The sequence below is a fragment of the Malurus melanocephalus genome, unplaced genomic scaffold (genome assembly GCF_030028575.1).
Source record: "Malurus melanocephalus ecotype Western Australia unplaced genomic scaffold, MMel_1.1 scaffold_845, whole genome shotgun sequence".
Taxonomy (NCBI): Eukaryota; Metazoa; Chordata; class Aves; order Passeriformes; family Maluridae; genus Malurus; species Malurus melanocephalus.
Genome location: NW_026624077.1, coordinates 49,786 through 61,866, shown reverse-complemented (window position 1 = coordinate 61,866; position 12,081 = coordinate 49,786). Strand labels below are relative to the sequence as shown.

At 62.8% G+C, this 12,081-nt stretch overlaps 2 protein-coding genes across 2 annotated transcripts in view; one reads left to right on the top strand and one right to left on the bottom strand.

Annotated features, from left to right (window-relative positions):
* The first annotated feature begins 1,222 nt into the window (after positions 1 to 1,222).
* On the top strand, positions 1,223 to 3,557 carry LOC130585194 (proteinase-activated receptor 3-like). Its single transcript, XM_057385578.1, has 2 exons — positions 1,223 to 1,433; positions 2,303 to 3,557. The coding sequence occupies exons 1-2, from the start codon at positions 1,343 to 1,345 to the stop codon at positions 3,364 to 3,366; spliced, it is 1,155 nt and encodes a 384-aa protein (XP_057241561.1). The 5' UTR covers positions 1,223 to 1,342; the 3' UTR covers positions 3,367 to 3,557.
* Positions 3,558 to 3,574: 17 nt separating this feature from the next.
* ARAP3 (ArfGAP with RhoGAP domain, ankyrin repeat and PH domain 3) overlaps positions 3,575 to 12,081 on the bottom strand; it is a 19,584-nt gene continuing 11,077 nt past the window's right edge. Inside the window, exons 13-34 of the mRNA XM_057385579.1 lie at positions 11,813 to 12,059; positions 11,416 to 11,578; positions 10,995 to 11,126; positions 10,764 to 10,920; positions 10,547 to 10,649; positions 10,144 to 10,342; positions 9,986 to 10,049; positions 9,581 to 9,744; positions 9,224 to 9,436; positions 8,991 to 9,096; positions 8,319 to 8,466; positions 8,106 to 8,174; positions 7,746 to 7,820; positions 7,518 to 7,632; positions 7,243 to 7,371; positions 6,916 to 7,049; positions 6,665 to 6,747; positions 6,414 to 6,449; positions 5,939 to 6,002; positions 5,708 to 5,845; positions 5,402 to 5,440; positions 3,575 to 4,775 (exon numbers count right to left, since the gene is read on the bottom strand). Of these exons, the coding sequence (XP_057241562.1) occupies positions 4,209 to 4,775; positions 5,402 to 5,440; positions 5,708 to 5,845; positions 5,939 to 6,002; positions 6,414 to 6,449; positions 6,665 to 6,747; positions 6,916 to 7,049; positions 7,243 to 7,371; positions 7,518 to 7,632; positions 7,746 to 7,820; positions 8,106 to 8,174; positions 8,319 to 8,466; positions 8,991 to 9,096; positions 9,224 to 9,436; positions 9,581 to 9,744; positions 9,986 to 10,049; positions 10,144 to 10,342; positions 10,547 to 10,649; positions 10,764 to 10,920; positions 10,995 to 11,126; positions 11,416 to 11,578; positions 11,813 to 12,059 (3,145 nt within the window). The 3' untranslated portion in view covers positions 3,575 to 4,208. The remainder of the gene's footprint in view (positions 4,776 to 5,401; positions 5,441 to 5,707; positions 5,846 to 5,938; positions 6,003 to 6,413; positions 6,450 to 6,664; positions 6,748 to 6,915; positions 7,050 to 7,242; positions 7,372 to 7,517; positions 7,633 to 7,745; positions 7,821 to 8,105; positions 8,175 to 8,318; positions 8,467 to 8,990; positions 9,097 to 9,223; positions 9,437 to 9,580; positions 9,745 to 9,985; positions 10,050 to 10,143; positions 10,343 to 10,546; positions 10,650 to 10,763; positions 10,921 to 10,994; positions 11,127 to 11,415; positions 11,579 to 11,812; positions 12,060 to 12,081) is intronic.

Genomic DNA, 12,081 nt, shown 5'->3' with positions numbered 1-12,081 from the left:
GGGACACGGGCAGATAGGTGTGGGATCACAGGGATAGGGGACACAGGGGCCGGGGACATGTGGACACAAGGAGGCAGGAGGAGGGGGGCATGAGTAACATGGAGATGCCGGGATATGAGGGACAGGGATGTGGGGATGCAGGGTCACAGGGAAATGGGGTGATGGGAGCACTGGGTCCCATGTTCTTGGGCAGGGGGATGGGGGGACATGGGGAGTGTTGGGGCACTCCCCCCTGGCATCACTGGAGACCAAGTCCTTGTGTGTGATGAAACACAGGGCACTGGTCCTGGGATGTGGGGACATGAGGGACATTGAGGGACAGCCCCCAGCACAGGGATGTGTGAGGTCCCACATCACACGGGGGCACAGAGCCCCTGGCTTGGCAGAGCTGTGCCTTGGGGACACAGGCACAGAGCTGAGCAGTGGCACTCAGCGGGGGCCACCTGGAATCATGGTGTCCCCAGCCAGCCMCTGTGTGTCCCCCTGTCCCTCTGTTCCCCTCCCAACCCTCTCCCATCCCCTGCATCTCCCACTTCTCTTTCTGTCCTGATTTTTCTCTGTGGTTCCTGCACAGCTTGTGGCTCTCCCCACTGTCCCATTCTTCCCCTTCTTTCTCTTCCCATGACATTTCTAGGGTTGCYTGCACATGTCCTAGTTCCCCTGGCGTGTGACAATGCACAAGGCTGGGCTGGGAATGTGTCACCAGCTCTGTTATTCCTCTTCTTGGCTGGAAAATGAATCAGGGCCACTCAGTGCCCACTTTGGTGACARGAAAGGGACGGTGCTGGTTGGCCTCATCCACATCCAGCTGTGACACCAGCTTTCAGCCTGACCCGGTGATCCTTGGGGATGTCTGCTCCTGGCAGGACTGGCCAGGCAGGGGGCCCAGCACCCCGGGGTGCTGCAATGGGGGCAGGGACACATGTCACCGGGCTGAGAACACCTTCCTGTCCCACGCATGAGGCACAAACAGGCGCACATCATCTCYCCGCTGTGGTTCTCACCCGCCACCTTCACCTGCATCTCTCGCTTCCTCCTCCCCGCGGTGTGGCGGCGGCCGGAAATCTCCCCAGCCCGATAGCGTGCCCCAGATGCTCGGAGCTGGTGACAGCCGGCGGTGACATCGTGCCCCCGTCTGGCGGTGACATCGTGCCCCCGTCTGGCGGTGACATCGTGCCCCAGTCTGGCGGCACACACCGCAGGACTGTGGGCAGGACGCCGGCGTGACGTGGTGCAGACAAAGGGAGGGTGACAGCGGGGAAGGGGCGTGTGACAGTGCCACCGTGCTGCCAGCCCAGTGCGCTTGTGCTGACCCGGCTGGCACAGCGGCCGCTCTGCAGAGATGTCCCGGCCGGTGCTGTCACCTGCTGCTGCCTGTGTCATCCTCCTGCTCGGCTGTGCCTGGCTCTGCTCTGCCACCCCACCTTCCCCCAGTAAGTGCCGTGGTGGGTCTGGGGGTGATGGGGTGGGGCAGTGACGCCTTGCTGGGACACCCCAGTATCGTGTCCCTTGACACTTGGAGGCGATGGCTGGGTGTCACAGGGAGAGTTTGGGGCTCTGCTCTTCTGCCTTTCCTCGGTGCTCGCATTAAGAATCTCAGCGAAGACYTGAAATCCAGCCAGCATTTCCCTTCTTGGCAGCAAAATCCAGATTATTGCTCTTGTTACCTGATTTTTCCATCCTCTGGATGTGGAGAGGGGGCAGAGGTTGTGGGAAACCTGTTGGATGTAACCAAAGCCCCCAGGGGTGGGGTGTTCTGGGGACCATCAGGATGGAAATTCTGTAGCTGGGGGTGACGTGCAGAGTCTGTCTGGGTTTTTTTGAGCAAGCCAGAAAAGGGATTTGATCTGGAGTTGTTTGTCTGGTGTCCCAGCACCTTCCTGTTCCTCACTTTCGCTCTTCACATGCAGTGAAAAGCCCCTGAGCACGGGAAGATGAGGCGATGTCCCCGACTGTGGTGGGGAGCTGAGCTGGGGGGATGGCCGGGACTGTCCCAACCCCGTGGGTCTGCTGCTGTGGGTCTGCCCTCCTGATCCCTCTGTGCTGGGCTGAGCAGGACAAGGGACATTGGCAGARGCAGGGATGGGGGAGCAGAGCCTGTCTGGGCTCAGAGCAGGGCACTGAGTTGGGTTGGCAGCTCCGCGGGGGCTGGCACAGGAGGTGGCACAGCTCTGCAGGGTGAGGGCAGTGGGATTTTGGGGGTCCCCTGCCATGGAGGCTCCCCTGCCATGGGAGGTGGCAGCTCCTGCGTGGTCCCTGGTAGGAAGGTCAGTGTGACCCTGATGCCCCTGTGTCCCCACAGTGCTTAGCAAGSGGCGCTCCATGATCCGCCTCACCCCCCAGGAGAAGGGCACATGCTCCGAGGCCTCCGAGGAAGCTTTCCTCAGCAGCCCCCTCAGCACCCTCCTYCTGCCCGCCCTCTACTCCTTGGTGCTGCTCGTGGGGCTGCCAGCCAACGCTCTGGCCTGCTGGGTCCTGGCCACCAACCTCAGGAGATGCTCCAGCACCCTCTTCCTGCTCAACCTGGCCGGGGCCGACCTGCTCTTTGTCCTTCTGCTGCCCTTCAAGATCTCCTACCACCTCCTGGGCAACCACTGGCTCTTTGGGGACTACCTGTGCCGCACCATGGTGGCCTTCTTCTATGGGAACATGTACAGCTCCATCCTCTTCCTCACCTGCATCGGCCTGGAGCGCTACATCTCTGTGGCACACCCGTTCCTGTGGAAGAGCTCCCGCTGGACRCGGGTCAAGGTGGGCATCTGTGTGGGCATCTGGCTGGTGGTGGGGCTGGGCATGAGCCCGCTGCTTTTGCGCTCCCACACACACGAGATCACCAGCCTGAACATCACGACGTGCCACGACGTGCTGGAGAAGGAAACCCAAAGGTTCTTTGGTTATTATTTCCTGTCCCTGGTGGGGCTGGGCTTTGGGCTGCCTTTTGTGCTCATGACCGTCTCCTACAGCTGCATCCTGGCACGGCTGCTGGCCAAGGGAGGTGGCCACGGGCAGGTGGTGCGTGTGCTGGCCCTGGTCCTGCTGGTTTTCATCCTGTGCTTCACGCCCAGCAACGTGCTGCTCTTCATCCACCACCTGCTGGAGCCCTCGGGCTGCAACAACGGCACCTACATCTCCTACGCCCTGGCCCTGGTGCTCAGCGCCTGCAACAACTGCTTCGATCCCTTCATCTACTTCTACGTCTCCCGGGATTTTCGGGGCTGGGTCCRGGATGCGGGGGGCCGCTGCCTGCGGGGGCGGGACGCCTCGTCCAGCAGGTCCACGGACAAGACAGCCCTGCCCCTGAGGTCCAGCGGGCAGAGCCAGGGCTGCCAGGCTGTGTCCTCCTGCCCTGAGGAGGGGGGAGCCTGAAGTGTGCCCACCACGAAGGGCTGGCAATGACTTGGGCAGAAAATCCCACCTGGATCTGAGGCTCACACAGATTTTACCTGTTTTTCTCCTCTGATGACACCAGCGCTGCCCAGCTCCAAGGGTCTCTCAGCTGAGTCCCTGGTACCCCAATCTCCYCACCCGCCGCACCCTGGCACCCCTCCCCGCTCCTCCTGCAGTGATTAAACCCTCCAGAGTACAAATAAACCTTTATTTCTCCCTGCTGGTGGCAGGAATAGGCAYAAACGCCCTGCTGAGGAGGGGCTGTCCTCCCTTGCCAGGACTGCACACCAGGCACACGCGGCCAGCCCTGCTCCTGTTTCTTTCCCCCASCAAAATATGCCACAGTGGATGCAAGAAGGGAAGGGGGGATGGCTTGGGTGTCCTGGCCCTGTCCCATGGGCTCAGTGCTGGATATGGGACACGCTGTGTGTCCCCGTGCTGGCAGGCACCCCCTGCCCGCTGCCTGGCATGGTGGTGTGCTGCCAAAACATGCAGGCACCCTGTTCCTGATTTCATTTCCCCCTTTTCTTGCTTCCCTCGGTGCTGGGCTCGACAACAGATGTGCCACCCATGAGCAAAAACACACGTGGCAGCATCCCCAGCCCTCCCACGAGGGATGGCCCAGCATCCTGGTCCCCACTGGTCCCTTTGGTTCCTGATCCCAGCCTGGCTCCGGGATGAGGAGGAGAAGGTGGAGGGTGAGGGTTCCATGACAGGGGAGTGTGGGGTACCCATCATCACTGCCACCAGGGTACCCATCRCTGGTGCCACCGGGCACGACTCGACCCCGCGGTCGGTGGCCACCCCTTTGGCACAGCGGGTCACGTCACCGGCTGGCCCGGCCCCGGCGCTTGGCCATCGCTCTTCCTGAGGATGACACTGCTGAGCTCCTGGATCAGTTTGTCATTGATGGGCGAGGGGGGCTGCAGGCTCCTCTTCCTGGGCAGCTCCAGGGAGCTCTCTGCCGTGGGACTGCTCCCTGCTGGGGCTGCCTGCTCCCAGTCCCTGCCCAGCACCAGGGAAGGCTCCAYGTTCCTCTCCAGAGAGGACGTTTTTGTGGGTCTGAGCCCCGGCGTTGGAGCTTTGGTGCTCTCCAGGTTCAAGCCCCTTTCGAGGGACACGGCTTTGGTGACAGAGGGCCCTGTCAACATGTGGGCTGGGCTGGCAGGCAGTGAGGAGCGCAGGGCCGTGCCCGGGGGCTGCTCAAGGAATGGGGAYGGCTTCTTGGACCTGTCCACAGGGGGCACAGCCGCCAGCTCGGCCAGCAGCCCCTGTCCCAGATCCAGCGCTTCCAGCTCGGGGAAATTCCCCACTTCCTCATAGACAGGGTCAGCGTCTGCCTCCTTCTCCTGCTGCTCCTCCAGGGAGTCCTGGTGGATCTTCATGGGCTGGGGAGGGTGGGGGCTCAGGGTGAGGGGCACTGTCCACACAGCACAGCTCTGTCCCCCTGACCCTGCCCTCCCTGCACTGCCTGGGGATCCTTGTCCCTCACCRTGGGGCCGGTACCTGCAGGGGTACTCTTGGCTCGGGCACTGCTGCCCTTTTTTCCCCATTGCTGAGGGAGGGGCAGTGTTTAGGTCTCTGCCCATGGGACGGTCCATGCCACCAGCCCAGCCCCCCTTGTCAGAGGGGGTTCAGGGTGGGGAGGGCGCGTAGGTGCCATGCAGAGCACGGAGCCACGTGAGACAAAGTCCAGCCAGGTGGCTTTTGTGGAAACAACCTGGTGACAAGGCCCACCCAAACCTGTCTCCTCACATTTCTTCCACTGATCCCTATGGGCAACGTGTGCCCAACGGGAGAGGTCTGGGAAYGGGGCTGGATTGTTGTGGTCTTGCTTGCCCACCCTGGGACCATGCAGGGACCCCATCCCCAGGTATGGGGCACTCAGAGCAATGGGCACCCCCTCATCTGCCCCACAATTTGGGCACATCTCCGAGTGCCTGTGGGATGCYGCAGGTGAGCCCTGGCACAGYGCAAAGCCAGCAGCGTTTGCTCCAYGAGTGCAGGTACTTACAAAGAACATGGACAAAGTCCTTCGCGTGTGCAGGCGGCGCTAGAAACAGAGGAGACGGACAGGGATAAGCACGGGGAGAGGACATGGAGCAGGGCCACAGCTGCCTGGGCAGGCAGGGGACAGGCAGGGGGTGCAGGAGCACRGAGAGCTGCCACGGACAYGGCCACGGACACGAGCACGGCACACACAGCACCCATCAGTGCACCAGCTCCCCAGCCCTGCGGTGGGCACAAGGCCTTGGGATGGCTACAAGGACCCAGGAGAGTGAAGGATAACCCGTGGGCAGGTGGAGCTGCGGGGCTTTACCAGGGTCTGGTTGGCAGAGAGCATGGTGGCATCAGTGCTGTCCCCGTGCAATGGCACCAGTGGCATTGTCCCAAACTTCTGCTTGGCCAGGTCGGAGGAGGAGCGGCGGCGCAGCACCACAGGGCGCAGGTCATCGTGCTGTGCACAGGGACAGGGTGGGGACAGGGGTCATGCCCTGCCAGCCCCACCYCAGCCCTGCCCAGACGGGTGGCACGGCCAGCCTGCACCCACCTGAGCCTTGAGGATGCTGGTGGTCCAGTCCCAGAGCTCAGCCTGCCCTGAGCACACCAGGTACCTGCAGAGGAGACAGTGGACAAGCTGCCAGGGAGCAGGGCCAGTGGGGCCCGTGTCCCCTTGTCACCTTGTCTGTGAGCCTGTCAGGCTCATCTACACCCCATGAGGCTGCCTGAAACTCTCTGCATGCCCAAATTGCTGGTCCAAGGCAAGGCGAGAGTTTTTTGGGCACCCAGTGTCTCCCAGCGTGTTGATGTGGGTGGGGAGGCAGGGAGGCTGTGTGCCAGGGACATGGGTGGCCCCTGCAGCCTGGCTCCCCCCTTGTGGCAGGGACAGGGTGGTCCCAGTGCCTCTGGAGTGCCCAGCTCTGCCCTGACCCCAGGGTCCTGTAGCCCTGCCCTTGGCTCTCCCACTCCCCTAAAACCAGGGACAGCCCTCCCCCAGCCCCGGCATGGCAGGGGTGGGTACTCACAGCTGCTGCTTGTCCAGGGTCAGCGTGAAACCCCACCTGGAAAGGAACACAAGGCTGTGGGGCAGTACTGCCCAGCTCAGGCACAGCCTGGGCTTGGGGGGCAGCAGGGCAGGGGGCTGAGCTTGCCCCACAGGCACAGGTTTTGTGGGTCCAGGTGGAGCCTGGTGTGCTCCAGCAGCCGTGTTTGGGTGCCAGGAGCAGGGACTGAGGGATGGATGGCCCAGTGCCACGGCAGGGAAGGTGCCACTTACTGAGCTGGTGGCTTCAGCTTCTTCCTGATGCCCATGTAAACCTTGGCTGCGTCCAGGGGCCACTCACGCTCTGGCTTGGCACTCTGGCAAAGGACATCCAGTGGGTCAGCCGGGCTCAGTGCCAGCCTCCCTGCCAGCCTCCCTGCCAGGGGGACAGCCACCACTGTGCCCCYGCTGTCCCCAGGCTCTYCCTCCCTTTCTCCCCTCCTGCCCTCAGGGCTCAGGTCTGTCCCACAGCATCCCCTGGGTACCCTCTTCTCCTTGAGCAGCAGCAGCCTCCTGTCCCGGATGACAAAGTAGCGCTCCTGGAACTTGTTCCCCAGCAGCTTGGGGGGCTCCTCTCGGCATTTCAGCAGCCCACACTTGGGGGTCTCACGCTTGGCACCTGTCCAGTGTGGGGACAGGAGGGTCAGGGGGGCCGGCAGGGGGGGAGGGGGCTGAAGTATTGCAGGAAGATCCCACTGTGGGTCCCGGGGCTGTGGCCCTGATGGTTGTGACCAGGACAAAGGGGAGCTCAGGCTGAGCTGTCCCCCTCTGGGGACACCCCGAGGGGCTGGGACCCTTTGTGCCTGCCTTACCTGTGAAGAGACAGCTGCCCTCGCCAATGGGCACCTTCCTCACCAGCAGGTACGCRGCGCTGGGCTCCGGGAGCTTGCACCACTGCAGTGCCTGCTCCAGCACCTTCTCCTTGGGGTGCAGGGGCCGCTCTGGGGACACAGGGACACTCTCACCACCGTGTCCCCTTCCCTGTGCCAATCCCTGCGCCCTCTGTCATCACCAGAGAGCCACTCCCTGTACCCTGCACCTCCCCCTCACCAGTCTGGCCACTCCCTGGGCCATCCCCGCTGCTCACCCAGCTCGCCRTTCTCCAGCGCCTCGAAGGTCAGCCAGATGTCCAGGCTGGCAGCCACGTTGCGCATCTCCAGTACCTGGTTGGTGAGTTCCTCTGCTGTCATYGTGGGGGACACCTGCGATCAGACACACGGRGAGCTGGGCTGGGAGRTGCAGGAGGGGTCCCAGGRATGCCAGGMRGCTGTGTCCCTCCTCACGTGCTCCRTCACAGCCCTCCTCAGGGACTCACCTTCAGGGTGACGCAGCAGTCRGGCACCTTCTGCTCCAGGTAAACCTCGATGATGAGGTCTCCTGCCTGGGAGAGCTGGGGGGAGAGTGGGTKGCATTGGTGCCCTGCTGGGTGCTGAGCACATTCCCATTGCCAGGGGCTGGAGATGGTGTCTCGAGAAGCTGGGGCTGCTTCTCCCTTGGGCAGGAGCCTCAAGGTGATGGGCACAGGGGGGATAAGTGGGAAAGGTCCTTTCCCGAATGTGGACATGGGACGGTGCGCACCCAGGGTGGCCAGCTGGGAGTGTCCCCATCCTCCAGTCAGTCCCACCAGCCCGGGGGTCCCTGATGTGGTGGGGGCCAGCAAGCACATCCCCAGTACCTGGGTGTCCTTCCAAGTGGTGATCAGGCTGTTCTCCAGATCCATCTGGGATACCTGGTCCTCGTCAATCTGCCGGAGGAAGGGTGCACAGGGTCAGTGTGGAGCRGGGTACAGCTTGAGGACACAGGGATGTGGGGGCAGGCAGAGTGGGGCAGGATGGGGGCTCCAAGGGGGTTTGGATCTGCAATGGGGGGAGCTGCAGCCCCTGCTTACATTGAAGATGCTGACGTAGTTGTCGATGAGATCTTCCATCACCTTGACCTCGTGCTCCCCTTTGCCGTCCGTCTGGAACAGGCTGGGTGCRAAGAGCAGCGACAGGTTCTTGGTGCTCATCTGGTTGAGGTCTGCGCATTTCTGCACCCTGGCACAAGGAGCAGACAGGTGAGGGGCTGCTCCCACTCAGGGTGGGGGTTCAGCCCCAGCCACCCTCCTCTGCCTCGTATAAACTCTCCTGAGAAAGAGCCTGGATATCCCCAGCCCCTCAGCAGTGRGAATTTCAAACTGGGCAGCTCCTTTTTTGAGAAATTCCTGCTGCCATCAGACCAGACCACAGCACTACCTCAATCTCTGATCAGAGACAGGAATTGAGTGTTTTCCCTCTTTTTTGGACACTGGGTGAAGTTTATATCCCACAGGGTTTTGTCCCCTAGTCCCAAACTTCCTGTCATTCCCCAGTGCTTCAGGATGACTTTGGGAGCCTTCGAGGTGCCCCAGGCACGTTCCAGCACCACGCTGGGCGTCGTGGAAAAGGGCATGGGTATGGGGCACTCCCTGTCTCTTAGGGATAGGAACCATCATTCCCTGGGCAGCAGGGAGACCCCACAATGCTGGCTGGTCTTGGGGACCCCGGCTGGACGAGGGGAGTGTGCGGATATCCCCACTGACCGGTAGAGGTGCCCGATGAGTGCAGCCAGGGTCTTGTGGTTGAGGCGAGGCAGGCGGTGGATGAGCTCCTTGTACCGCTCCAAGCGCTGCGGCTTTGAGGAGATTTCTGGAGGGAGAAAAACCAGATCCCAGCTGAGCCCAGCAGATCCAGAGGTGACAGTCAGGATCCTGATCCCATCTGGAGGGACACTTCAGGGAACCCAGGGTGGGAGCAGGGCTGGTGAAGGAGGCACCTGCAGCCTCCTTCCACTGTGGGTGCAGCTCCAGGGTGAAGATGGGATCCTCCAGCTCCCGGAAGAACCTCTTCAGCACGTCCGTGACRTCCTCGATGAAGTTGTCGCTGATGCGCAGTTTGACGTTGCGGGCGTCCCGCCGGAACTCCTCCATCAGTACCTTGATGCGGGACTTGGCCCCGTTCTTGCGGTAAATCCCCTCGTGCCGCAGCCCTGGGATGGGACATTGGGGTCACAGGGGCTCAATCCTACTCAGAGGATCCTTCATAGAGCTGCTGGGCCTGGAGCAGTGGCTCCTGCCTGGCCCCAGTGGCCATCCCGAGGGGTCAGAGGGCACCGGGGCTGTGCTGGGCTCACCGTACTGGGTGATGAAGGCGATGCAGGAGTCCACGATGATGGGTATGTCCCCCCTGCTCAGCTGCTGGTCCCGCAGTGCGTTGCCCCGGCCCCCTGCGGACGCCTGGATGTCACTGTACCACGCTGCTGARTCCACCCGTGACAAGCCCTGCAGGTAAAACGTCCTGAGAACAACAAGGGCAGAAGAGAGGGAATGAGGGTTGTCACAGGGATGGGTTRTCCCCTCCTGCCTGTGACAGGGAGCAAGGGCCAGCCAGGCTGACCTGTTGGACACCCTACCCTGCCAAAACCCCTCTGCAAACCCCTTGGTCTCAGCCCTGCTATCCCAGCAGCATCCCCACCATGGATTTGGGATCAGCATCAGCCCATCAGGAATGGCTTGGCTCAYTCCCCATCAGGACTCACCTCCCCATTTCCACCAGGATCAGCAGCTCCTTCTTCTCCGGGGTGTCCGTGGGGGGAACCAGACCTGCATTGGGGCAAGAAGTCGAGGGCTCAGAGCCACGCACGGCCACCACGCGGTGCCACCACGCGGTGCCACCAGGCCGTGACACGGCACTCACTGAGCTCCTGCAGGCGCCGCAGGTTGATGCTGTCCTCGGCCCCGTCCTCCTCGGCCGGGCAGATGAAGAGGTGGCCTTTCTGCAGGATGAAGAAGGCCCGCTGCCAGCGCTCGGGGTTCAGCATGCACTTGTAGCGCAGCTGGCCCACACGCTGGAACTCGTAGCCCAGCAGGCAGTGACAGCTCACGGGGGTGAACCACTGTGGGATGGAACAGGAGACAGCAGCGTGAAGACAGGGCTCCACCCCTGAGGSCTGACCCCCACCAGGGTGGGGACAGGTCACCAGGGAGGATGGGACACCCTGGGAAGGGAAGAGGGTGCTGCCCACAGTGGAGGATGGGCATGGGGAGCTGTGAGGAATGACCCACAGGGACAGCCTGGGGACACTGTGGGGCTGGCTCACCTTGCCGATGGCACTGGCCCAGGCTTGCAGCGTTTCAGGCCCATCAGTTCCCAGCTGCTGCACTTTTTCCCCAGTGAGGAAGAGCTCGAGGGTGAAGCGAAACCTGCAGAGGATGAAGCAGCCCATGAGGGCACCCCTGCCACGGCACCAAGCAGGGATCAYTGCTCTCTGTGTGCCCCAGGCTTTCTGGGCATGACTGGGGCCAGGCTGGGGGTACCTTTCAGTGGGGCCAGGGCTGCTGAGTGCCTGGTGGGGCCTGCTGACCCCCAGGGAGATGAGGTCCCCGCAGTCAATGCGGCCCAGGGGCTCAGTGCACTTCTCGGTCTCAAAGAAGAGCAGGGCTCTCTCCAGAGAACACCACGTGTGCTGGAAGTCTGTGGGAATGGGGGGGTCAGTGGCACTGGGGCAGGCACCCCGCTGGCTGTCCTCCCRCACTCCCCACACTCACCCTCTTTGCTCTTCCTGGCCCCTGGGAGCCTCGGGGGGGCGGTGGCCCGGTGCAGGTACCCGCTGTGTGTCACCGGCTGGGTGATCTCATTGTAGACGCCCTCAGGACCCGGGTCCCGTGCGCGGGGGCTCCCTGTGGGGCAGGGCACTGAGAGCGGGCACCCACCACACTGTGGGTACCAGAGGGAGATCCCACTTGTGCAGGTGYTGGCAAGGGGGGTGCAGGAATGGGGTTCCCCAAACAGGGACCCCAGAGGAACCCGTTGTCTCACCCCATCCTAACACAGGGTGGGTYCCCCAGGGAGCCACAGCACCTGACACCCTGGCTGTCCCCAGYCCTGGGGTGCGCTGAGAGGGGCAGGGTCAGTGGCAAAGAGGACGTTCCTCCATTGCAGCCAGATGGATTCGAGGGTCCTCGTTACCTGAAAGGTTCCTGGGCCTTTTGCTCTCYGGTCCCCACCAAAGCTCGGGCCCTGGGACCACCTCGCTGGCAGCAGGATCAGAGGCCAGAGCAGCCTCCGAGGACGAGAAGAACTGCAGGATGGTCTTGAGCAGGGCTGGTCCGGCCACCGCGGTGCACAGCGCCTGGGGCAAAAGAGGCACTTTTAGGGACCACATTCTGGCTCATTTAGGGACCCTGTCCTGGCTCATGGAGACCCCAACTCGTGCCCGGGGCTGCTCCAAGGCAGCCAGACCAGGGCAAAACCTCCCAAAACCTGCCTGGCACAAGGGTGTGAGCACACACAGCCAAGCAGGAGGGGCTGACACCTCACACCAGGAGCTCTGGGGTGGCTCCCTGCACCCCGAGGTGGYCCCTACCTGCAGCACTTCCTCCTGCGTGGCGTACTGAGGGTGGGGCAGGCGGTACCGTCCCTCTCGGTACTTGCGGGCGATGAAATCCCGCCTCTGCTCGGCACCGCTGTCTGGGGTGATGGCCTCGCTGGCGGGGAGCCGGGCAGCCCAGAACCGGTTGGCTCGGTCATTTCCCAGCACGATGAAGAGCTGCGGGAGAGTGCCACGGTCACGGCGAGCCCCAGGGCTGGCGGGAGGAGCAGGACTCACGGTGTTCCTGCACCCTGAGGAACACT